At 44.7% G+C, this 27,020-nt stretch overlaps 1 protein-coding gene across 2 annotated transcripts in view; it reads right to left on the bottom strand.

The window, feature by feature from the left end:
• Window positions 1–25,623, bottom strand: part of LOC144605880 (synergin gamma-like) — a 55,912-nt gene extending 30,289 nt beyond the window's left edge. The window contains exons 1-3 of one of the 2 annotated variants that reach the window (XM_078421511.1): window positions 25,370–25,623; window positions 13,986–14,055; window positions 6,453–6,549 (exon numbers count right to left, since the gene is read on the bottom strand). In XM_078421511.1, the coding sequence (XP_078277637.1) occupies window positions 6,453–6,549; window positions 13,986–14,036 (148 nt within the window). In that variant the 5' untranslated portion in view covers window positions 14,037–14,055; window positions 25,370–25,623. The remainder of the gene's footprint in view (window positions 1–6,452; window positions 6,550–13,985; window positions 14,056–25,369) is intronic. The other variant, XM_078421512.1, reaches the window with a different exon arrangement.
• Window positions 25,624–27,020: the final 1,397 nt, after the last annotated feature.

Here is a 27,020-nt window from a genome sequence, read left to right on the forward strand (position 1 = left end):
GGCAGTGGAGGCCAATTCTCCGGATGCATTCAAGAGAGAAATAGATGCAACTCTTAATGATTTAGGAGTCAAGGAATATGGGGAGAAGGCAGGAACGGGGTACTGGTTATGGATGATCAGCCATGATCACAGTGAATGGCGGTGCTGGCGCGACGGGCCGAATGGCCTACTCGTGCACCTATTGTTTATTGTCTATTATCTATTGACTCCCAGTTTGAAGTTGAAGAAGGGTCTCGAATTGAAACATCACCTGTTCCTTTTCTCCAGAGATGCTGTCTGACCCACTGAGTTACTCCAGCTTTTTGTGTCTATCCCCACTTAAACGGTTCCATGCTCCACACACAAGAATAGTACATGACTAATTCAACATGGTGATCAATGGAAATACACTAACTTAAAAACAAAGGCTGGTACATAACTGAAATTTGACAGGTTATTAATTAGCATGGGTGTCGAAGGTTACGGGGGAAGGCAGGAAAGAGAAATAAATCAGCCACGATTGAATAGCAGAGTTGCCACGATGGGCTTGAACCTATGAACTCACAATCTGCGTCTCCAGCAATCTTGATGCCATCGGCAATCTTACTAACCAACCCGGCCCACTCATTCTAGTGGGACACTATTAAACATGATTTCTTCAGTGGTTTGTTGCTCATTGTACTGCCTCTTTTGCATTGTGTATGGTAACATCATGTTTCCATAACAACCTGGGTTTATTTACATAGGAGTCAACCGAAAAGTGTTTAATTTAAAAGAATTACTCATGGAGAATCAGGATGGGAGTGTTAGTCACGATGTAAAGAAAGGAAATGGAACCCATTAATCCACAGCCACAGTTCAGCACAAGTGACAATAAAGAACCATTTAAGTCATTGGGTGTTGTCTGGAAGGCAGACCTGTCAAAGATAGTTACTACTTCCTCCCAGTTTTGCTCCTCATGTCAGTATGTGCAAACAAGTTCCGAACCGAAAGATTTGCTTTGTCAGAATGTGCTTTATATTACATCATTCTTTAAAAATTAAAAGTGGAAAAAAGTCCACAATAATCAGGTCAGATTGGATGAAGAATCCATTTTTTCTCAATTTTTCCAGAAGGGTCTACCTTCAATCCATTACCACATTCAGCCAAGATTTAAATTAATCCAATGTGCTCTTGTTCATCATCAGTCATAAACTGCTTTTATAACACATCATTTGTGATTTTTGTGCATTATTCAGATTACTATGTGCAGCTCATTGTGCCCTAAAGTAGTCTGAAGAAGGGTCACAACCCAAAAAGCCAGCCATTCATTTTTCTCTCCAGAGATGCTGCCTGTCCCGCTGAGTTACTCCAGCTTTTTGTGTCTATCTTCAATTTAAACCAGCATCTGCAGTTCCTTCCTACACAAGCACCCTAAACACTTTACTGGCATTTTCAACGGGGTTTGACCTGAATTTAACAATTGAATTTAGAGCCTCATTCGATCTACGTGAAATTACTGATTTAATTGGTATCTCTAGGCATCATAATAATCCATGGATTAACAATCTGCAGTCATTAATGAAGATGGGCACAAAATGCTGGAGTAACTCAGCGGGACAGGCAGCATCTCTGAAGAGAAGGAATGGGTGACGTTTCGGGTCGAGACCATTCTTCAGACAGGTTAGGGATAAGGGAAATGAGAGCCATACATGATGATGTAGAGAGATAAAGAACAATGAATGAAGTCCTTTTAAAAGTCTTATTGACCACTTGCTGTAAATAATAGGTGACCAAAATATCCCAGTTGCTGCTCCATGTCAGACCACCCTGTCCTGGAAATATATTGTTTCCTCTTCATCACTGGGTCTCAATCTGGGAACTGTCCAGCAGTGAGCTCAGTGCGAGTTCCTTCACTGGACTACAACTCAAGGAGTTAGCCCACTCCTAATTATCCCAGGTAAACCACCTGCTGTTTCAAATGCCATCCAGATCTCAGGGAATTAATAAATTAAGTAAAAGATCTCTGGAACTAATTTTGGAACATTAACTTCAAAACAACATTTACCTCCATTTAAATAGTGCCTTTAACATATGTCCCAGGTACTTTGCAGGAGTACTATAATACCAGGGCCATGGAGCTGGAGTTGTGGAGCCGGAGTCGTGGAGCTGGAGTTGTGGAGCCGGAGTCGTGGAGTCGGAGTCGTGGAGCCGGAGTCGTGGAGCCGGAGTCGGAGTCGGTGAGCCGGAGCTGGAGTTGTGGAGTCGGAGTCGTGGAGCCGGAGTCGTGGAGCCGGAGCTGGAGTCGTGGAGTCGGAGTGCCGGAGTCGTGGAGCCGGAGTCGTGGAGTTGGCATCGTGGAGTTGGAGTCGTGGAGCCGGAGTCGTGGAGTTGGAGTCGTGGAGCCGGAGTCGTGGAGTCGGAGTCGTGGAGCTGGAGTCGTGGAGTTGGCATCGTGGAGCCAGAGTCGTGGAGCCGGAGTCGTGGAGTTGGAGTCGTGGAGCCGGAGTCGTGGAGTCGGAGTCGTGGAGCCGGAGTCGTGGAGTTGGCATCGTGGAGTTGGCATCGTGGAGCTGGAGTCGTGGAGCCGGAGTCGTGGAGTCGGAGTCGTGGAGCCGGAGTCGTGGAGTTGGAGTCGTGGAGCCGGAGTCGTGGAGTTGGAGTCGTGGAGCCGGAGTCGTGGAGTCGGAGTCGTGGAGCTGGAGTCGTGGAGTTGGCATCGTGGAGTTGGCATCGTGGAGCTGGAGTCGTGGAGCCGGAGTCGTGGAGTCGGAGTCGTGGAGTCGGAGTCGTGGAGTCGGAGTCGTGGAGTCGGAGTCGTGGAGTCGGAGTCGTGGAGTTGGAGTCGTGGAGCCGGAGTCGTGGAGTCGGAGTCGTGGAGTCGGAGTCGTGGAGTTGGCATCGTGGAGCTGGAGTCGTGGAGCCGGAGTCGTGGAGCTGGAGTCGTGGAGTTGGAGTCGTGGAGCTGGAGTCGTGGAGCCGGAGTCTTTTGGGTATCGACTGTATAATACCAGCATTGTCTTCAAACCCTTTCCTGTTTTTTAAATGGCTCTGCAGCTCCCTAGATCACACACGGTTTACAAATGACCACTAAACTGTGGCCACCAAATAGGGATTGGCTGGAATTGATCTGTGTCATTCATTGATAACTGACCATACTGGGAGACACTCTGCTCTGTAAGTGTATTAAAGTATTTCATTTAACTTATTTGAAATGGAAAGATTGTTTTCTTTTGCATATACTATCAAATATTTTCTGTCAACACTTCTGTTCCATATTTTCTGACAAAAGTTCCATATAAATGTGACCTACTATTACTGATTCAAAATTAAAACTTGGGTGGGTAGAGGTAGACATTAACGGAGATGTGTGGGGAGAGAGTTGTAGGAATGAACTGCAGATGCTGGTTTACACCCAAGATAGACTCAAAATGCTGGACTAATTCAGTGGGACAGGCAGCGTCTCTGGATAGCCAGAATGGGTGACGTTTTGGGTCGAGACCCTTCTTCATAGGGAGAGGGATCTCTATAGTCCAGGGTCAAGAAATGACAAATTTGGCAAACAGATTTGGGATGATTAGAAATGGGGTGCACAGAAATTGCAGAAATGCAACACTGCAGGTAACATTGAAACATAGAAAATAGGTGAAGGAGGAGGTCATTTGGCCCTTCAAGCCTGCACCGCCATTCATTGTGAGCATGGCTGATCATCCACAATCAGTAACCTGTGCCCGCCTTCTCCCCATAGCCCTTGATTCCACTAGCCCCTAGAGCTCTATCTAACTCTCTTTTAAATTCATCCAGTGAATTGGCCACCACTGCCTTCTGTGGCAGAGAATTCCACAAATTCACAACTCTCCGGGTGAAAAAGTTTCTTCTCACCTCAGTTTTAAATGGCCTCCCCTTTATTCTTAGACTGTGTCCCCTGGTTCTAGACTCCCCCAACGTGGGGAACATTTTAGGAAAAGGAGATCTGGGTGTCCTAGTGCATCAGTCACTGAAAGGAAGCATGCAGGTACAGCAGGCAGTGAATAAAGCCAATGGAATGTTGGCCTTCATAACAAGAGGAGTTGAGTATAGGAGCAAAGAGGTCCTTCTGCAGTTGTACAGGGCCCTAGTGAGACCGCACCTGGAATACTGTGTGCAGTTTTGGTCTCCAAATTTGAGGAAGGATATTCTTGCTATTGAGGGTGTGCAGCGTAGGTTTACTAGGTTAATTCCCGGAATGGCGGGACTTTCATATGTTGAAAGACTGGAGCGACTAGGCTTGTATACACTGGAATTTAGAAGGATGAGAGGAGATCTTATCGAAACGTATAAGATTATTAAGGGGTTGGACACGTTAGAGGCAGGAAACATGTTCCCAATGTTGGGGGAGTCCAGAACAAGGGGCCACAGTTTAAGAATAAGGGGTAGGCCATTTAGAACTGAGATGAGGAAAAACTTTTTCAGTCAGAGAGTTGTGAATCTGTGGAATTCTCTGCCTCAGAAGGCAGTGGAGGCCAATTCTTTGAATGCATTCAAGAGAGAGCTGGATAGAGCTCTTAAGGATAGCGGAGTCAGGGGGTATGGGGAGAAGGCAGGAACGGGGTACTGATTGAGAATGATCAGCCATGATCACATTGAATGGCGGTGCTGGCTCGAAGGGCCGAATGGCCTTCTCCTACACCTATTGTCTATTGTCTACTGTTTGTTTTTCCTGCATCTAGCTTGTCTAGTCCTTTTATAATTTTATACATCTCTATAAGATCCCCTCTCATCCTTTTAAACCCCATTGAATACACATAAAGGTAGCCAGGTAGCCCCATAAAAATTAATAGCCAAGACCACAGAGAGATTTGCAAACAGGAGGTGGCTCAAGAAATCGTGGACGCATTGGTGATCATTTTCAAATGTTCAATAGATTCAGGATCAGTTCCTGTGGATTGGAGGATAGCTAATGTTATCCCACTATTGAAGAAAGGAGCGAGAGAGAAAATGGGGAATTACAGACCAGTTAGCCTGACATCGGTGGTAGGGAAGTTGCTGGAGTCAATTATTAAAGAGGTAATAATGGCACATTTGGATAGTAGTAAATGGATTGGTCCAAGTCAGCATGGATTTATGAAGGGGAAATCCTGCTTGACGAATCTTCTGGAATTTTTTGAGGATGTGACAAGTAAAATGGTTGAGGGAGAGCCAGTGGATGTAGTGTATCTAGACTTTCAGAAAGCCTTTGATAAGGTACCACATGGGAGGTTGGTGAGCAAAATTAGAGCACATTGCATTGGGGGTAGGGTATTGATATGGATAGAGAATTGGTTGGCAGACAGGAAGCAAAGAGTAGGAATAAACGGGTCCTTTTCAGAATGGCAGGCAGTGGAGAGTGGAGTGTCACAAGGCTCGGTGCTGGGGTCGCAACTATTTACAATATATATTAATGATTTGGATGATGGAATTAGAAGTAACACTAGCAAGTTTGCCGATGACACAAAGCTGGGTGGCAGTGTGAACTGCGAAGAGGGTGTTATGAGGTTGCAGGGTGATTTGGACAGGTTGAATGAGTGGGCAGATGTAGTATAATGTAGATAAATGTGAGGTTATCCACTTTGGCAGCAAAAATAAGGAGGCAGATTATTATCTCAATGGTGTAAGATTAGGTAAAGGGGAAGTGCTACGAGAGCTGGGTGTCCTTGTACACCAGTCACTTTCGTAAGCGTGCAGGTAGAGCAGTCAGTGAAGAAAGCTAATGGCATGTTGGCCTTCATAACAAGAGCGTTTGAGTGCAGGAGAAAAGAAGTCCTTCTGCAGTTGTATAGGGCCCTGGTGAGATCACATCTGGAGTATTGTGTGCAGTTTTGGTCTCCTAATTTGAGGAAGGACGTCATTGCTATTGAGGCAGTGCAACATAGGTTCACGAGATTAATCCCTGGGATGGAGGGACTGTCATATGAGGAAAGATTGGAAAGACTAGGCTTGTATTCACTGGAGTTTAGAAGGATGAGAGGGGATCTTATCGAGACATATAAAATTATAAAAGGACTGGACAAGCTAGATGCAGGGAAAATGTTCCCAATGTTGGGGGAGTCCAGAACCAGGCGACACAGTCTAAGAATAAAGGGGAGGCCATTTAAAACTGAGGTGAGAAGAAACGTTTTCACCCAGAGAGTTGTGAATTTGTTGAATTCACTGCCACAGATGGCAGTGGAGGCCAATTCACTGGATGAATTTAAAAGAGAGTTAGATAGAGCTCTAGGGGCTAGTGCAATGAATGGCGATGCCGGCTCGAAGCGCCAAGTTCCTGTACCTATTTTCTATGTTTCACAATCAAGAAAGGTGTATGAACAGAAACTAGTATAGGTCGCTGTTAATGAGATCAAGGATTCATGTGCCTGACGGTCAGGTTTATGCAGAGTGGGATGCACGCCAGAAGAACTTTAGAATGGATGTGTCCAGAGATAACAAAGGGCATGGATGGGAGCTTTAGCAACAAGCTGATGTCACTGGCATCTTACCTGAGATGTAAGCAAATCCCTGTGGAGACTGCAGCACTTCACTGCAAACAGATGGCTGGCTGATTCCACACAAAGTGTCATTTGCATTTCCAATGACCTAGAAAAGACCATATCTGTATTACAACAAAATCCTTTAATGTTTATTTTCATTCATTTTACAAAACATTTTCCACATTTCACAAAACCTCCCAGTAGATAAAATCCACCTTTGGCAGGGACAGAAAGGTTTTGGTTTTAGTTTTAGGTTTATTATTGTCACATGTATGGAGGTACAGTGAAAGGCTTTGTTTTGGAAACAGATCTGATTTACCATATACTAGACCAAGTTGGTGTCCCCCCTTCCCCTCCATCCCCCTCAACCCCCCCTTATCCTCCCTCTCTTCCTCCCTCCTGCCCTCCCCTCTCCCTCCGTAGGAGATAGATTTAAACTTTAAAATGTACATAACTTTTAAAATGTGCATAACTTTAGAAATATAACACCAATTTCACTGAAACGTCTTCCATTAGTACTAAAGGGACGACGGTGAGTAAGGTGGGCCTAAAATTGTCGCGCTACCGTGTACCGTTTTGGCTGTAGTTCAGGAACAAACAAACAAACAAGAGTTTTAGTAGATAGATAGACAGATAGATAGATAGATAGATAGATAGATAGATAGATAGATAGATAGATAGATAGATAGATAGATAGATAGATAGATAGATAGATAGATAGATAGATAGATAGATAGATAGATAGATAGATAGATAGATAGATAGATAGATACAATCAATTTAAACTCGTACAAGTGGATGTGAAGGTTTGTTACACCCCACTTGATTACCTTTGCCTTCGGTAGTGCGCTGTATATTTGACAAGAGATGCACTCCAGATTTAATTTTAACCATAATGAATTTTTTAACATATTTTTTTGCTTATTAACATGAGCAATAATAGAAACACATTTTCAAATCAACCAGAATACATTTTTAATTCCCCCTACAAGCTACCCGTATACTTTTGTGCAAGGACACATATTTAATGTAAGGATTTACTGAATTTAATTGCCAATTATCCGTATCATTAACAAACAAAACAAGGTCCGATAAATAAAACAAAACATTGAAAGTTTATCATCATGTCATAAAGTAAGAGAGTTATTGACCTCCGCAGCACAGCAATGGATGATGGATGGATGGATGATGGATGGATGGATGAATGAATGAACGAATGAATGAATGAATGAATAAGTTTATTGGCCAAGTATGTGCATTTACAAGGAATGTGCCTTGGTGCTCCGCTCACAAATGACAACACAAACATACAGTTAACAATTAAGAATAAAGCATAACCACATCAAAACAATAAAGATACAACATTACGATCTAAACACGTGGGTGAAAATAAACCAGAGCAAAATAGGGACTACAGACTTTGGTTATTGAGTAGAACTATCACTCGTGAGTAGAACTACTACTCATGGGAAAAAGCTGTTTTTATGTCTGACTGTGGCTGCTTTGACAGTCTTTCATCTTCCAGAGAGAAGTGCTTCGAAGATTTTGTGGCCAGGGTGAGAGGGATCAGAGATGATCTTGCCCACTCGCTTCCTGGCCCTTGCAGTGTACAGTTCGGCAATGGGGGGGGGAAGGTTGCAGCAAACAACCTTCTCAGCTGTGCGAATGATCCGTTGCAGCCTCCGGATGTGGTGCTTGGTGGCTGAGCCAAACCAGACCATGATGGAGAAGGTGAGGACGCACTCAATGATAGCAGTATAGAATTGGACCATCATTGCCTGTGGCAGATTGTGTTTCCACAGTTGCCGCAGGAAGTACATCCTCTGTTGGGCCTTTTTGACTGTGGAGTCAATGGTGGCCCCCCATTTAAGGTCCCTGGAGATGATGGTTCCAAGGAACTTAAATGACTCCACAGATGTGACTGTGGTGTTGTTGATGGTGAGTGGGGGGAGGGGAGTGGGAGCTCTTCGAAAGTCTACAATTAGTTCCACTGTCTTGAGAGCATTGAGCTCCAGGTTGTTGCGATGGAACCAGGACGCCAGCTGTGTCACTTCCCATCAGATTCCTCCCCATCCTGGATCAGTCCAATCAGGGTTGTGTCATCTGCAAACTTGAGGAGCTTGACAGAGGAGTCTGTGGAGGTGGTCGTTGGTGTAGAGAGAGTAAAGGAGAGGGGAGAGTACGCAGCCTTGCGGTGCTCCTATGCTGAGGGTCTGCGGGTCTGAGATGTGCTTTCCCAGCCTCACATGCTGCTTCCTGTCCATCAGGAAGTTGATGATCCACAAAAAGCAGAGCTAAAGTCCACAAACAAAATCCTGGGATAGGTCCCCTTGCGGTCTAGGTGCTGGAGGATGAAGTGCAGGCCTAGATTGACTGCGTCATCCACTGATCTATTGGCCCTCTATGCAAACTGCAGGGAGTCCAGCAGGGGGTTTGTGATGTTTCTCAGCTGGGCCAGCACAAGCCTTTCAAAGGTCTTCATGACCACAGAGGTCAGTGCGACAGGCCTGTGGTCATTAAGACCAGTGATCCTTGTCTTTTTGGGTACAGGGACAATAGTGGAGACCTTGAAGCAGGCAGGGACAGTGCAGGTTTGCAGGGACTGGTTGAAAATGTCTGTGTAGATCGGTGCCAGTTGTTCGGCACAGAGCTTGAGGGTGGAGGGGGAAACATTGTCCTGGAGATTTCCGGGATTTCTGTCTCCTGAATAATCTCTCCATCTCCGCATTTTCTATTGTTGGAGATGGAGAAGTAGCCAGACTGATGTTGGGCAGTGGACGAGGCTGTGAGTATGTGCAAATTAATGGTTGCAGAGGGCTGGGGGGTTGGGAGGGGGCAGTCTTTGCAAACTGTAGTCAGTCTGTGAGTAAGTGTGAATTGCTGCTGGGAGAGGAGTGGGTGGGGAAGGGTCCAGTCTTTTCAGGATGGAGTCAGGCTGTGAGTATGTGTGAATTGCTATCCACTTTGCTGCTGTAACACTGTAAATTTCCCCGGTGGGGAACGAATAAAGGAATATATTATATTATTATTATTATTGCAGCTTGGGGAGGAGTGGGTGGGGAAGGGTCCAATCTTTGCAAACTGGAGTCAGTCTGTGAGTACGTGTGAAGCGATGATTGGGGGGTGGGGGGGGGGAGAAGGGGATCCCAGGATTATGCTTCTGTTTCTAAAACCTGCAGTAAAACTCGTTCAGGTCGTTGGTCAGCGGATGATTGTCCAAGTGTTTTCCTCTTGTAGCTGGTGATTTCTTGCAAGCCCTTCCAAGCTGAAGAGGAGTCATTAGCTGAGAACTTGCTCCTCAGAGAGTACTTTTCCTTGGCAGGTCTGATTTGTCTTCTCAGCTTGTACTTGGGCTGCCTGTAGTGGTAGTATCCCCACTCTTGTAGGCCTCATCTTTTGATTGGCGAAGCTGTCTGAGTTCTGCTGTGAACCAGGGCTTGTTGTTGTTAAACCAGATCCGGTTCTTCGTGGGAATGCAACTGTCCTCGCAAAAGCTGACATAGGATGTCAATTGTCATCATTCAGGATGTCAGGATGTCATTATTCGGCCTAACTTGCATATGCTAACCACAATGCCTATCTATGCCATCTACGCTAATCACATTTGCCTGCACTAGGACTGTATCCTTACGGTCTGATTAGCAAAATTAGCTGACAGCATGAAAATTGGTGGAGTCATGGATAGCAAAGAAGATTGTCTAATACAATACAATACAATACAATATATCTTTATTGTCATTGTACCTAGGGGTACAACGAGATTGGGAATGCGCCTCCCATACGATGCAATAATTTAAGTAATTAACAGCAACCCAACGAAACGAAACAATTGTAACAGTTTTTAGACAGGGTAAAGTGCAAGTTGATCTATGCGTTGTGGCCATCCGGCTCAGCAGGACCGGTTCATAGCAGCTATGGCCCTGGGGATGAAGCTGTTCCTGAGTCTGGAGGTGCGGGCGTAGAAGGCCTTGTATCGTCTGCCTGATGGAAGGAGTTCGAACAGACTGTTGCAGGGGTGTGAAGAGTCTTTGTGGATGCTGGTGGCTTTTCTGAGGCATCGTGTGTTGTAGATGCCCTCCAAGTCTGGTAGCTGTGTTCCGATGGCCCTCTGAGCTCTATGGACTATCCGCTGTAGAGCTTTCCTTTCTGCCTCCGTGCAGCTGAGGTACCACACAGGGATGCCATGCGTTAGGATGCTCTCTATGGTGCAGCGGTAGAAGGTCGTCAGCAGCTGTTGGGGTAGACCAGACTTTTTCAGTGTTCTTAAGTAGAACAGTCTTTGTTGTGCCTTCTTGACCAGCGCAGCAGTGTTATTGGACCATATTAGGTCCTCCGAAATGTGAGTGCCCAGAAACTTGAAGCTGGACACTCTCTCCACACTGTCCCCGTTGATAGAGATCGGGGCATATTCCCCGTTATGTGACCTACGGAAGTTGATGATCAGCTCCTTGGTCTTGGTGGTATTTAGGGACAGGTTGTTATCCGAGCACCAGTCCGCCAGGTTCTGCACCTCCGCTCTATAGTTCGTTTCATCCCCGTTGGTGATAAGCCCGATCACCGTTGTGTCGTCTGCAAACTTGACAATGGTGTTGGTGTCGAATGCAGGAACACAGTCGTGTGTGAAGAGGGAGTAGAGCATGGGGCTCAGAACACAGCCCTGTGGTGTGCCGGTACTCAGGGTGATAGTGGAGGACAGGTGCGGGCCCATTCTCACTGCCTGCGGTCGTTCCAGCAGGAAGTCCAGGATCCAGTCACATAATGACGAGCTGAGGCCTAGCTGATGGAGTTTGGTGATGAGCTTGGTGGGGATGACCGTGTTGAAGGCGGAGCTATAGTCTATGAATAGCATCCTCACGTACGTGCCCTGCCTCTCTAGGTGAGTCAGGACAGTGTGAAGACGAGAGAACGACATCAGTCAACTAGACAGTCAACTATATAAACCCACTGACTCACACAGCTATCTGGACTACACTTCTTCCCACCCGGTCCCCTGCAAAAAGTCTATCCCCTACTCCCAATTCCTCCGTCTACGCCGCATCTGCGCCCGGGATGAGGTGTTTCACACTAGGGCTTCAGAGATGTCCTCGTTCTTCAGGAAACGGAGCTTCCCCTCCTCCACTATAGATGAGGCTCTCACTAGGGTCTCTTCTACATCCCGCAGCTCCGCTCTTGCTCCCCCTCCCCCCACTCGCAACAAGGACAGAATCCCCCTCGTTCTCACCTTCCACCCCACCAGCCAGCGGATCCAACGAATCATCCACCAACATTTCCGTCACCTACAACGGGACCCCACCACTGGCCATATCTTCCCATCCCCTCCCTTCTCTGCGTTCCGCAGAGACCGTTCCCTCCGTAACTCCCTGGTCCACTCGTCCCTTCCTACCCAAACCACCCCAACCCCGGGCACTTTCCCCTGCAACCGCACGAGATGCAACACCTGTCCCTTTACCTCCCCCCTCAACTCCATCCAAGGACCCAAACAGTCTTTCCAGGTGAGACAAAGATTCACCTGCACCTCCTCCAACCTCATCTATTGCATCTGCTGCTCTAGATGTCAACTTATTTACATCGGCGAAACCAAGCGCAGGCTCGGCGATCGCTTCGCTGACACCTGCGCTCGGTCCGCATTGACCAAACTGATCTCCCGGTGGCTGAGCACTTCAACTCCCCCTCCCATTCCCAGTCTGACCTTTCTGTCATGGGCCTCCTCCAGTGCCATAGTGAGGCCCACCGGAAATTGGAGGAACAGCACCTCATATTTCGCCTGGGCAGTTTGCAGCCCAGTGGTATGAACATCGACTTCTCCAACTTTAGATAGTTCCTCTGTCCCTCCCGTCCCCTCCTCCTTCCCAGATCTCCCTCTATCTTCCTGTCTCCACCTATATCCTTCCTTTGTCCCGCCCCCCTGACATCAGTCTGAAGAAGGGTCTCGACCCGAAACGTCACCCATTCCTTCTCTCCCGAGATGCTGCCTGACCTGCTGAGTTACTCCAGCATTTTGTGAATAAAAATCAGTCAACTAGAAAGTGGAAGAAAGAACTGCAGATGCTGATTTAAACCGAAGATAGACACAAAAAGCTGGAGTAACTCAGCGGGACAGGCAGCATCTCTGGAGAGAAGGAATGGGTGACGTTTCGGGTCAGACATCTGAAGAAGGGTATCAACCCAAAACGTTACCCATTCCTTCTCTCCAGAGATTCTGCCTGTCCCGCTGAGTTACTCCAGCTTATTGTATCTCTCTTCAACTAGAAAGTTGGGCTGAGTCATGACTGTTGGAATTCAATCCAGAGATTCGCCAGCATGTTGCCTGGACTGGAGGGTGGTGAGATTGGATAGTTGGGTTTGTTTGCACTAAAATGTAAGTGCCTAAAGGCTGAGTTAATACAGGATCATGTTGTGAGAGGTGCATATAATTATTTTAAAACCCAGAGTGGGTGTCTAAAACTACACTGCGTAGGTTTAAGGTGAGAGGGGAGATATTTAAAGGAAACTGAGGGTGAGGATTTTCTTACAGATGGTGTTGTTTATCTGGAATGAGTTGCCAGAGAAGGTGGTTGAGCAGAAAAGTTATAATATTTAAAAAGCATTTGTACGTCAAAGATCCAAGACTGATCCTTGAAGTGCACCAGATGGTCATAGCCTTCCAGTTAGAGAAACAACCTACCAATACAATGTGTGTAGGAAGGAACTGCTGGTGCTGGCTTAAACCGAATATACACAAAATGCTGGAGTAACTCAGCGAGTCAGATAGCATCTCTGGAGAAAAGGAATAGGTGACGTTTCGGGTCGAGACCCTTCTTCAGACTTCAGACCCAGTCTGAAGAAGGGTCTCGACCCTAAACGTCACCTATTCCTTTTCTCCAGAGATGCTGTCTGACCCGCTGAGTTACTTCAGCTTTTAGTATCTATCTTCCACCAGTACCAGCTCCCTCATAACACAAAGGCTACTTTGGATCCAGTTTGCCACTCTCAAACACCATGTGGTTTAATTAGACAAGTCTACCATGCAGGGCGTCATCAAAAGTCTTGCTAAAGTCTATGTATGCCACAACAAAATCACGCAAATCTCCATAATTTTTCTTACCATAACTAGCATGGATAGTATTGCACTGTACCTGCCTCTTAATATATTCAAAACTAAACCTCACGAGTTCGAATTCAATAGTTTGGATGCAATATTGCCCACTGACAAAATATTTTTACTATTATATTAAATATTCCCTTATTTTAAATACACAGTGCCAACATACAGTACTCATAAAAAAGATAGAAATTCTAAGCAACGCATTCATTTTCAACTGAATTGTTACTTTTTTGTTGTTTTTGCTTACTAACAAAGCGATAGAAATTGTAATTGTTTTCTGCTTTATTGCCCTAATGTCACAAGCAAGCGGAAAGTGAACACCAAGCAGCAAGAGAATATGTTTTTCCATGCTCCACGCTCCCATGTGGATCCTTTATATAAAATAAATTATACTTGGCATTAACTGTGAACATTAACAGTAATGATATAAATCAACTAAGCTATTAAACAAATGTTACCTTATAAATGCCATCTAGACATTTTTGTAAATGGTGGACTTTCCCTTCCATGATGCACAAAATGTGAACGCTGTCGGAATGAAAATATTTTAAGTTAATGCATATTGTGGAATAAAATTAAAGTTGCGCTATAGAACTCAACATGGATAGATTTAATAGTGAATGTATGGCTGAGGAGTTGGTGCAGGGGCAGGAATTAAGATTTGTGCACCATTGGGATCTCTTCTGGGGCAGAGGTGACCTGCACAAGAGGTACCTTATTCACCTTATTCACAAAGTGCTGGAGAAACTCCAGCACTTTGTGAATAAATACCTTCGATTTGTACCAGCATCTGCAGTTATTTTCTTATACTACAAGAGGTACCTTAACTGGAGGGGGACCCATATCCTGACAGATGGGTCAGGAGATTGCAGGCAGCTGCAGGGCTAATAAGGTTGTCGTAGTAGGAGGATTTAACCATCCCAACATTGACCGGGAATGTCCAAGTGTAAAAGATTTAAACAGGTAGAATTTGTCAAATGTGTTGAGGAAAGTTTCCTTGGGCAATATGTAGTGGCCCTACTTGGGAGAAGGCAACGCTTGATCAAGTCTTAGGAAATTCTGAACGTCAAGTGGTTGAAGTGTTCATGACCGTTTCCTCTCAAAGCTGGATTTAGGAAAAAGTTGGGTTTCCAGATACTTTCTTCCTCTTGAACTAGTCAGAAACAACAAGCAATTTGCTGTCCTGTGCAGACAATTAACAGCACATTACAATCTTGCTCTCTGATCACTAATCTTGCTGTTCACCAGAATTCCAGAGGGATTCTTTTTAACTTGAGCCTCAATTTAAGATCCAACACATGTTCTACAGAAACATTTTAATAAACAAACCACCTCAGAGGTTACAAGTTATATATGTTGAATCTTTCACTTCATAGCTCTTAAACATTCCTTTTATTTTACAAATTTGATTAGATCCTTTTTGTTATTGTAATTATGCAAAGCTAATGCATTACCCAATGTATTCTTTTAAAGGCCCTTCGGCCCACTGAGTCGAACAGCGATCCCCACATATATTAACACCACCCTACACACACTAGGGACAATTTACATTTACACACCATTTAACCTCCAAACCTGTGCGTCTTTGGAGTGTGGGCGGAAACCGCAGCTCCCGGAGAAAACCCACGTGGTCACAGGGAGAACGTACAAACTTTGTACAGACAGCACCCGTAGTTGGGATCAGCCGTAGTTGGGATCTTGTTGTAAGACAGCTACTCTATCGCTGCGCCACCGTGCCACCCATATATTGTTCAGTACCATGAACTGTACAATACGCTCACAGCAATACCACTGAAATATTTGGGTTGCAAAAGTAAAATGGGTTATAACAAATTTATATCAATTGATGTTATATGATGCAGAGAGTGGTTGATGTCTGGAATGTACTACCAAAGGAATCAAGTACGTTAGCAAAGGTTAGGTGGCATATAGACAGGTACTTAAAAGACTAGGGCAAGGAGGATACAGTCCTCTGGAGGGCTGCACGGCCTGTTTTGTGCTGTACAAATCTATGAATCTTTCATGGGAGTTGTGCCGCCCACGGTGCAGGGGTAGATTTGCTGTCTAAAAGCACCAGAGATCCAGGTTCGATCCTGACCTCGGGCCTGTCTGTACAGAGTTTGTACGTTCTCCCCGTGACCACATGGATTTTCTCTGGGTGCTCTGATTTCCTCCCACATTCCAAAGACATGCAGGTTTGTCAGTTAATTGGCTTCCATAAATTGTCCCTGGCGTGTGGGATAGAACTAATGTACGGGTGATTGTTGGTTGGCTCACTAGGTAGGCTGACGGCCCTGTTTCCACTGTTTCTCTGAACTAAACTAATTGTTTCTACACCCCTTCCCAATGGATGGAAGAAATAGATCAAATCCAATTCCTTGAACATCGAGCAGGGAATGATCATAGAAACATAGACAATAGGTGCAGGAGGAGGCCATTTGGCCCTTCGAGCCAGCACCGCCATTCATTGTGATCATGGCTAATCAATAACCCCTGCCTGTCTTCTACCCATATCTCTTGAAATCCACTAGCCCCGAGAGCTCTATCTAAAGGGCCTGTCCCACTTAGGCGATTTTAAGGCGACTGCCGGCGACTAGGCTGTCGCCGACAGTTTGCTGGGGTGTCGTGGGCATGATCGTGAGGAGTCTTCAAAGAATCGTAGTGGATCTCGGCGCGTCGCTGAGAAATCAACTGGAGTGAAATTTCTCGCCGACAGCTGGCTTGTCGCCAGGTATTGTTGCTTATTGCGGATGCTGTCCCCAGGTTTGATAGGTTCTCTTAGATGCATTTAGAAGCACATAATATTAAAATAAGTAAAGTCATTTGAAGATACCATAAAATACTTGTGTTTAACCAATTTATTTACCGTCAGGACATTTGACAGGTAGATTGGAGGCGACAGTTTGACGGTCAGGTAAGCGTGGGAATTTTCACGATGTTTATGGCCATCAGCGATTACATTTAAAGTAGGCTCCCAACCCAGATATGCAACCTAGAAACCAGATATGCATCTCCCATACATTTTCAAAGAATGCCCACACTCCGCACAAAAATCCAATTAACCACTTTTAAAATTAAATTGCTTAATACTGCTATTAGTAAACTGGAAGTAAATCCAGTTTATGCCTTATTACCGTGAAGCTTGGTTTTCAAGTAACCCGGGCAAGATGTTACATTTCAAAACTCTCAAGTACTTACCGATTTGTCAGTGATTTCAGCGAAAATTAGGATGCCGGAGAAGCATTGACAGCGTGGGAATTTTCAGGATGTTTCCGAAGACGGTGTAATCTCGACCTGACTCGGCATTGTCGTGGTCATTGTCGTAGGATAAAAGAAAATTTTGGCAATCTGCTACGACTTTGAGTCGCCTAAGAAATTGCTTAAGTGGGACAGGCCCATAACTCTCTCTTTAGTCCATCCAGTGATTTGGCCTCCACTGCCCTCTGTGGCAGAGAATTCCACAAATTCACAACTCTCTGGGTGAAAAAGTTCCTTCTCACCTCAGTTTTAAATGGCCTCCCCTTTATTATTCTACGACTGTGGCCCCTGGTTCTGGACTCCCCCAACATTGGGAACAGTTTTCCTGCATCTAGCTTGTCCAGTCCTTTTATAATTTTATATGTTTCTATAAGATCCCCTCTCATCCTTCTAAACTCCAGTGAATAAGTGAATACAAGCCTAGTCTTTTCAATCTTTCCTCATATGACAGTCCCGCCATCCCAGGGATCAATCTCGTGAACCTACAGTGCACTGCCTCAATTACAAGGATACGCTGTGTGTCATTGTAATACAGGGTGGGAGCAAGCCCTTTCTTGCCGCATTTGTCCCATCTCCCTCTAAACTGTTCCTATCCAGCCCCTCTTAAATAGAGGCAAAACATTATGCAGCCTTCCAGCACCTGACTCGTGTCTAATGATAAGTACATCTCAGCCAAAGCTCCTGCAATTCCTTCTCTTGCCTCCTGCAGTGTCCTTGGATATATCTGATCAGGCCCAGGTAATTTACCTAACTTCATATACCTTAGGATATCCAGCACCTCCTAGACCGTAATACAGACTGTCCTCAAGGTATCTGTCATACAACGTGGGAACATGTCCTTCGGCCCAACTTGCTCACACCAAACAACATGCCCCATTCACACTAGACCCACCTCCTTTTATTTTCAGCGTTTACTTTACGTCTGCTTTTTTCCTAAAGGGGATCTGTGGTATTAATGTCAGATGCTTCAATTGGGACCAGTTCAGATTTTATTCATGACAACCGACTCTACCACATCATTTGCCTTAATCTGATCTATAGGGCACTGATGTTCCACTTTGATGTCAAAAGCTCATGTCAGAGATCTTATTTTTTGTACAGCATTACATAGAAACATAGAAAAAAGGTGCAGGAGGAGGCCATTCGGCCCTTCGAGCCAGCACCGCCATTCATTGTGATCATGGCTGATCGTCCACAATCAATAACCCGTGCCTGCCTTCTCCCCATATCCCTTGATTCCACTAGCCCCCAGAGCTCTATCTAACTCTCTCCCTCCAGTGATTTGGCTTCCACTGCCCTCTGTGGCAGAGAATTCCACAAATTCACAACTCTCTGGGTGAAAAGGTTTTTTCTCACCGCAGTCTTAAATGGCCTCCCCTTTATTCTGAGACTGTGGCCCCTGGTTCTGGACTCCCCCAACATTGGGAACATTTTTCCTGTATCTAACTTGTCCAGTCCTTTTATAATTTTATGTTTCTATAAGATCCCCTCTCATCCTTCTGAACTCCAGTGAATAATTCGGTGTCCATTTTTTCAAGGTATCTAGTTTCAAGATTATTGTATTCCTCGTGGACCGGGAATTCATTTACACCATTTTCCACAACAATCAATGTTTTCATCAGTCATTGTTTCGCAAGCTCAATCTATTTTTTGCTTATATAGTTCCAATAATCTCTTTACTCGGCTTAATGTCAGTTTTGCTGTCTTCACTACATTAATCTGTCTCCATCAGATCACCTGCACCTTCTGCAACATTCACTTCCACGTTTAGTGTTTGCGTTGAGATCAGCATCATTTTCGTTCCCCTCCATCGGCTCATAACTTTTCCAAAAGCTCTCATTGTTTGCATCAAAATTATTATGGCCAGAATTTGCCCTTATATCCAACTGCTGAGTTTTTCCCTTTACCATTTTCCTTGCTTTTCAAATGTAGGTCCGGGATTTCACCATCTGTGACTACTGATTCAGTGGAATTGTCAACAGCTTCCTTTTGAACAGATACTGTATTATTAATGCCCTGTTCCTTTAACAAAGCTTTGTCTTGGGTTGATTATCAATTGATAATTGATTTTTTCCCAACTGCTGCTTCTTGATCTAACACCACTGAGCTTTCAGTATTCACTGGAGAGTTCTGACCTACATGTCCTCTTGCCTTACTGATTCACACTCTCTTTGAAGACAGGATTTAGGTTGGTCAGATTTCCCTGGTTCACAAATACTTTTCTGTTCCTTTCTTGGTAATTTCATTAAGGCTTCTTGTCTCAGTTTTTCTTGTCTTTGCTTCACTTCCATTGTAAATTATTTCACCCATTGGTCCAGCAGCTCATCTAATGTAGATGTTTTCCCCTTAGAAACATAGCAAATAGGTGTAGGAGGCCATTCGGCCCTTCGATCCAGCACCGCCATTCATTGTGATCATGGCTGATCGTCCCCAATCAATAACCCGTGCGTGCCTTCTCCCCATATCCCTCGATTCCACTAGCCCCTAGAGCTCTATCTATCTATCCTTCTTTGATAACAAGTCCTCAGCTGAAAGCTCTCTCACATTAATCAGATCAGCCAAGATGAATTTGTCCTTTCCTATAAACTGGATTCATTCTCGGTCTCATCCAAATTCATTGACTCCTCCTTGATTAACTTCCTGAATCAATATTGGCAGCTCCAATGTTCTCTTCCAGTTTGTTGTAACACAGGGCTTGCATCGGATTCCATTCCTTCCTTCTTTTCTTCTATTTACTCTACGTCTTCTGATTTTTTCACCATTAACTGCCCCACGTTCCCCAGCCTTCATGGTCTTCTCCACAGTAAAAGCAGAGGAGAATATTTATTGAGGACCTTGCCCTCCTGAGGCTCCACACAAAGGTAACCACTTTGGTTTCTGAGGGACCTATTCTCTCTCAAATTACTCTTTCGCTGAAGTTACATGAGATCCCTAAGACTGTTCCTTAATGTTATCTATCACAGCTATCTATCTCCTACCCCCTTTTTGCCTTCTGATTTCCTTCTTAAGCATTCTCCTCAGTTTCTGAAACTCCACCAAGGATACACCTGATCCCAGCTGCCTATACCTGCCTATACCTGCCTATGCCTGCCTATACCTGCCTATGCCTGCTTCTTTCCCACGAACAGAGCATCATTTGTTCTTGTCATCCAAGCCTCCATTCCACAACCTGCCTTTCCCTTTACCCTACCAGAACGTGCATGCCTAAACTCATGTCATCACACTGTTAAAAGCATCTCACTTTCTGGACATCCCTATGCCTGCAAACAAGCTATTCTAATCAACTTGTTCCAAAATTGACTGGAAAAATCATAGCGTGAAAGGTTTAGATGGGGTGCAATTTCTCAAACGTGTTCAGGAGAGTTTTCTCCAGCAATATTCAACAACTGTTTGATAAGGTTTAAGATAGTTATAGATAGGGACAGAGAGGCCCATGTACTAAAATGCTAAATTAGGGTAAGGGCAACTTTGTGGGCATGAGAGAAAGTCTCGCTCAAGTTGATTGGAGCAGGTTGTTTGAGGGGAAAGGAACATTAGCCAAGTGGGATGTTTTTAAAAGTGTGTTGACAAAAGATCAGGATATATAGGTCCCTGTTAAAGTGAAGAGCAAGGCAGACAAACGTAAGGAAGCCTGGCTGACGAGAGAAATAGAGGTATTGGTTAAGAATAAAAAGGACGCATGGGACAGGTATGGGCAGCTGGGATCAAGTATATCCCTGGAGGATTTTCAGGAACTAAGGAGCAAAGTAAAAAAGGAAATCAGAGGGGCAAAAATTAGCCAGGTGATAGTTCTGGCAGATAACATTAAGTTCAATCCCAAGAGATTTTACAAATAAGGGTGAAACGGGTAACTAGAGAGAGAGTGGGACCTGTCAGGAATCAAAACGGTCACCTCTGTGTGGAGCCACAGGAGATGGGCAAGGTCCTCAATGAGTATTTCTCCTCTGTATTTACCGAGGAGAAAGACGGGAGAATGGAGGAACTTGGGGCAGTCAGTGGAAGTGTTTTGCAAGCAGTCAGTGTTACGGTTGAAGATGTACTGAAGGTACTGTTGTGTATGAAGGTAGACAACTCTCCAGGGCCTGATCAGATATATCCGGGAACATTGTGAGAAACAAGAGAGGAAATTGCGGGAGCCCTGGTTAAGATTTACGAGTCGTCTTTAAATACAGGACAGGTTCCAGGAGGCTGGAGCGTGGCAAATGAGGTGCCTCTAATCAAGAAGGGCTGCAGGGAAAATGCTGGGAACAAGTGGACAGTGAGTTAACATCTGTAGTTGAAACATTACTAGAGTATTCGGAGGGATAGGATATAGAATCATAGTGATACAGTGTGGAAACAGGCCCTTCGGCCCAACTTGCCACACCGGCCAACAATGTCCCAACTACATTAGTCCCACTTGCCTACGCTTGGCCCATATCCTTCCAAACCTGTCCAATCCATATACCTTTCTGTTTCTTAAACGTTGGGATAGTCCAGCCTCAACTACCTCCTCTGGCAGCTTGTTCCATACACCCACCAACCTTTGTGTGAAAACGTTCCCCCTCAGATTCCAATTAAATCTGGTAATCTCCAACTATGATAACCCGATTTGTTTTGCAGCTGCATGTCATCCCCTGAAAAAAAGACACAAAGTGCTGGAGTAATGCAGCATGTCAAGCAGCATCTTTGGAGATGGGTTGGTGATGATTTGGCCGGGAACCTTTCTTCAGACTAAAGAAGGGTCCCGAACCAAATTGTCACCTATCCATTTTCTCCAAAGATGCTGCTTGACCTGCTGGTTACTCCAGCACTTTGTGTCCTTTTTCCCCTTGAGTTTGATATGTTAAGAGGAAATGATGACATTGAACAGAGCTATAGTTAATAAACATCAGTGCAGAGTGGCAAGCCAATGAGATCAGTTGTGGTGGTAGATGAATTGAAGTAGGTCCAGGCCTTTAGAAAGGCAGGAGTCAACGTGCAAACCTGTCAAAGCACTTCATCACCACAGATGCAAGTGCTACTAGTCAGTAATTACTGGAGCATATATCACCTTGCTCTTCCTGGCCTTGAAGATCAATAATCCATGTTCTATCAAAGCTTTTTGGAGTATTTGGAGACATCAGACAGTACTGAGAGATTGAATAAGTCTGCAACACTCCAGCCAGTTGTACTGCGCAGGTGTTAAGAATACAGTATATCAGTGCAGAGTGGCAAGGTTGCATCCGAGAGTTTGCCGTCTTGAAAGATCTTCTAAGAACAATCTCTATGACTGGGATCATATTGTCGTCAGGAGCTGCGAGACCATGAAGGTACATTGATGTTCTCTCTTTCAGAGCAAGCGTAAAAAGCACTGTTCACTGGGGTGTGAAACATTGCTGTCACTTGAGCGACTACTTAATTTCCCCTTATAGGATTAATGGGGTAATCAATATAGGATCAAGCCCTGCTACAGCTGCCGAATGTTCATCTGAACTTCCCTTTTAGACCAAAAATGTCTCTTTGCTTTCTCAATGGTCTAATCAAGGACATACTGGACTTTCTATGTAACCCTGTATCACCAGGCATAAATGCCCGAGAATCCATGAACTTACAGAAGTCATTCAAAAGGAAGATAGACACAAAATGCTGGAGTAACAGCGGGACAGACAGCTTCTCTGGAGAGAGGAATGGGTAATGTTTCGGGTCGAGACCCTTCTTCAGACTCGACCCAAAAGGTCACCCATTCCTTCTCTCCAGATATGTTGCAAATCCTGCTGAATTACTCCAGCATTTTGTGTTTATCTACGGTTTAAACCAGCATTTGCAGTTCCTTCCTACACAGTAAAGCAAAAGGGTTCCACATAAGATATTATCAAGATATTATCTGAAATTGGGGCAGCCTATCAACATGCAAGGGGAAATGGTTTGGATATTTAGCTAGAGTGAGTTCTCAAATTGGCATGATGTGTTTGGACTGTCTTAAAGTTTTAAACTGGGGCTTCAACCTCTCAGGGTATTTTTCTGTGATTTGAAGGAATATAGTGACATATCCAAGTTTGTGGATGTCAGCTAATATTTAAGTATGTAGGTTATATAGCAAATTGTGTGAGTAAATGTTGATAAAAATAATTGCAGAGGTTTATAAATAAAAGCTCCACAAATGGAATTCAACACGGGAAAGTGTGAGATCATCCACTTTAGATGCACGAATGTTATGTTCTAAATGTTGAGAACCTGAGAAATGTGCAGGACGAGGTGGTTCAGACACCCAAACACAGAAATTTAATGGATAGTTAAAAACATTATTTCTACAATCAAACAGGATCTGGCCTTTCACGTCAAGGAAATTAAAATTGGAGCAGATGAAACTGTACAGTTATGTAAATTTCAGGTTAGAATTCAATTTGTGGTGGCGGATGAAATCCCGACAAGTGCAAGGTAATGCACTTTGGGTCATTTAATACTGGCCAGACAAATACAATGAACAATAGGGATTTTGGTCGCATTGATGTACAGAGGGAATTCATTGCTCCCTGAAAATGACGACACAGGTTAATAGGATAGTGAAGACGGGTCCTGACCCAAAATGGCATTTCTTCCACACGCTAAGTTCCTCCAACACTTTGCTCTTTTTTCAAGAATCTGCAGTTTCTGTTGTGAAGAGGGCGTTTAACTTGCTTTCCTTCTAGGTCGACGACACATGGAAAATTGTGTACAGTTCTGATCACCACATCATAGTAAGGATGTGACAGTGCTAGAAAGAATACAGAACAATCACCTGCTGCCTAGAATGCAGGATGCTGCCTAGAATGCAGGGCTTAGGTTTGAAGGCCTGATGTTGTTCTTATTGCAACACAGGTCATAGTCCTCGGAGTAAAATATGTGGGGCACAGATAGGGTAACTGAGGACTACTCCCTAATTGTTGGTAGGATGGTTCAGTTGCCTAATAACAGCTGCAAGAAATTGTCCCTAATTCTGATGGTATGAGTTTTCACACTCTTGCCTGATGAGAGTAGGGAGAAGAGGGAGTGGCCAGGATGCGTCTTGTCCTTGATTATGCTGCTGGCCTTGCCGAGGCAGCGTAAAGTGTCAACGGAAGGGAGGTTGGTTTGTGTGGTGGTCTGGGCTGCATCCACAATTCTCTGCAATTTCTTGCGGTCTTGGATGGAGCTGCTCCCAAATTAAACAGAGGACATAGGCTTAAGGTAAAAGATGAAAGATTAAATAGGACATTATCGGTGGAGGGTAAATGGAATAAGTCACTAGATAGTCACAAAAAGCTGGAGTAACTCAGCGGGACAGGTCGCATCTCTGGAGAGAAGGAATGGGTGACGTTTTGGGTAGAGCATTCTCTTCAGACTAGAGGAGGTAGTTGAGGCAGGTTCTTAACGGCCTTTAAAAGACACTTGAACTAGGAAAGGTTTGAGGGATATGGCCAAACATGGGGAAATGGGGTATGGCCAAACATGGGGCATCTTATTTGGCTGGGACGAGTTGGGCTGATGGTCAAACATTGCATTGCGTGTTGTATTACCCTCTATGACTCAAACATTAATTTACTGTTGATTATGAACCTTAAAAGTGTCAACATGGATATATGAAACTTGCCAGCTAATTTGTGTACCGCAAGATTCCAGAGAGTAACAAATAACAAATTGAAACTACCTGATCTCCCGGTTGCTAAATACTTTAATTCTTCTTCCCATTCCCACAGATCTTCTGTCGTAGGTCTCCTCCATTATCTGAGAGAGGCTAAACGTAAATTTGAGGAACAGCATCTCATATTTTGTTTGGGCAGCTGACAGCCCAGTGGTATGATATTGATTTCTCTAACTTCAGGTAGCCCTGGCATTCCATCTCTCTATCTCTCTATCTCTCTCTATCTCTCTCTATCTCTCTCTCTCTCTATCCCTCCCCCACCCAAGTCACACTAGCTTATCGTTTTCACCTAAAACATAGCTAACAATGGCCTGTTTCCTTTATCTTTGTTACTTTTTTGTATATCTTACATTGATTGTTCTTTATCTCTCTACATCATCATCTATATCTCTCGATTCCCTTATCCCTAATCAGTCTGAAGAAGGGTCTCGACCTGAAACGTCACCCATTCTTTCTCTCCAGAGATGCCGCCTTACTCCAGCTTTTTGTGTCTATCTTCGGTTTAAACCAGCATCTGCAGTTCCTTCCTATACAACAAATTGGTAATCAGTTTCAATGGCATGTGTTTTTTTAGAACTATCTGGGAGCAGTAAGTGTAACCCACAATACTGCATTCTTGCACTCAGATCTCTGGCATCATCTTTTTTTTAACTCAAAATAGAGCATGCTACCATAGATCCAAGGCTAGCAGTAAGTCTTGGTTGCTCCATTTAACAATATACCTAGATCCCAGTCTGTTACAACAACACACGTGATGAAATCTTGTTATCACAGCAAAACAGGTTCTGGCACCATTTTTTTAATCTCCCCTCACCTTGATTCTAACTCCTGCACATTTGTTAACAGATGAACCATATGAATACCAACAATGTCAGATGATTTCCAGATCAATTTATCTTTAAAAAAATGTAAATGTATCCATTGCATTAAAATATGTTGCATTTCACATTCCTTGTTACTTACCATGCTTGTAAAGTGGAGACTTGTCTGTCTTCATCCAGTCAGAACCACCGAGTACATTTATGAATAAACTTTGTACTCAACATTCCACCATCAAACAGGAGGTTAATTAAAACAAGTAGCAGCCAGCAGTTCTGAGAACATATCATTTACAATCCACCACGGAAAAACAGAGCAGCTTAGGCTTAGCCCAGCACGGTTCAGACGGCACTCAGATATCTACAGCATTTTCCAAGAGCTGAAATAAGGGAAGTTAAGTCCAGTGCACTTTGCCCTGAAGTAAAACATTTCTGGGTTTGAACTTCCTGTCTTCCTGGATCATGTGAGTACTGGTTGGACAACATTGTGAAGAGACGTGAGATCCTTTGCCAAGGCCTGTGAAGTGAAGTGAAGTGCAGTGGGTTTATGGAGAAAGAATGATTCATTGCACTAAATAGAATCTTCCAGCTTTTAAAGGAGCAGCATTTTGGTGGACATGAATGTTAGCTATTAAACCACCAAATTAATATATTAAGTATGTACATGAGTATATGTAATTTATACATGTATATATTATATTGTACTTTTATTTGAGTTTGGCCAATGGGAGCAGAATTAGGCCATTCAGTCCATCAAGTCTACTCTGCCATTCAATCACGGCTAGGGTTGCCAACTGTCCCGTATTAGCCGGGACATCCCATATTTTGGGCTAAATTGGTTTGTCCTGTATGGGACCGCACTTGTCCCGTATTAGGCCCGGGGGGCGCTGTAGGCGCGGATGCTGTAGGTGAGGACAGTGTAGGTGCGGACAGTGTAGGTGAGGACAGCGTAGGTGCGGACAGTGTAGGTGAGGACAGTGTAGGTGAGGACAGTGTAGGTGAGGACAGTGTAGGTGCAGACAGTGTAGGTGAGGACAGTGTAGGTGAGGACAGTGTAGTCACGGACAGTGTAGGTGCAGACAGTGTAGTCACGGACAGTGTAGGTGAGGACAGTGTAGGTGCGGACAGTGTAGGTGAGGACAGTGTAGGTGCGGACAGTATAGGTGCGGACAGTGTAGGTGCGGAAAGTGTAGGTGAGGACAGTGTAGTCACGGACAGTGTAGTCACGGACAGTGTAGGTGAGGACAGTGTAGGTGAGGACAGTGTAGGTGCGGACAGTGTAGGTGAGGACCGTGTAGTCACGGACAGTGTAGGTGAGGACAGTGTAGGTGAGGACAGTGTAGGTGAGGACAGTGTAGGTGAGGACAGTGTAGTCACGGACAGTGTAGTCACGGACAGTGTAGTCACGGACAGTGTAGTCACGGACAGTGTAGGTGCGGACAGTGTAGGTGAGGACAGTGTAGGTGCAGACAGTGTAGGTGAGGATAGTGTAGTCACGGACAGTAGGTGCGGACAGTGTAGGTGAGGACAGTGTAGGTGCGGACAGTGTAGGTGCGGACAGTGTAGGTGAGGACAGTGTAGGTGCGGACAGTGTAGTCACGGACAGTGTAGGTGAGGACAGTGTAGGTGAGGACAGTGTAGGTGAGGACAGTGTAGGTGAGGACAGTGTAGGTGCGGACAGTGTAGGTGAGGACAGTGTAGGTGAGGACAGTGTAGGTGCGGACAGTGTAGTCACGGACAGTGTAGGTGAGGACAGTGTAGGTGAGGACAGTGTAGGTGCGGACAGTGTAGGTGCG

Source organism: Rhinoraja longicauda, chromosome 25 (genome assembly GCF_053455715.1).
Source record: "Rhinoraja longicauda isolate Sanriku21f chromosome 25, sRhiLon1.1, whole genome shotgun sequence".
In the NCBI taxonomy this organism is placed as follows: domain Eukaryota; kingdom Metazoa; phylum Chordata; class Chondrichthyes; order Rajiformes; family Arhynchobatidae; genus Rhinoraja; species Rhinoraja longicauda.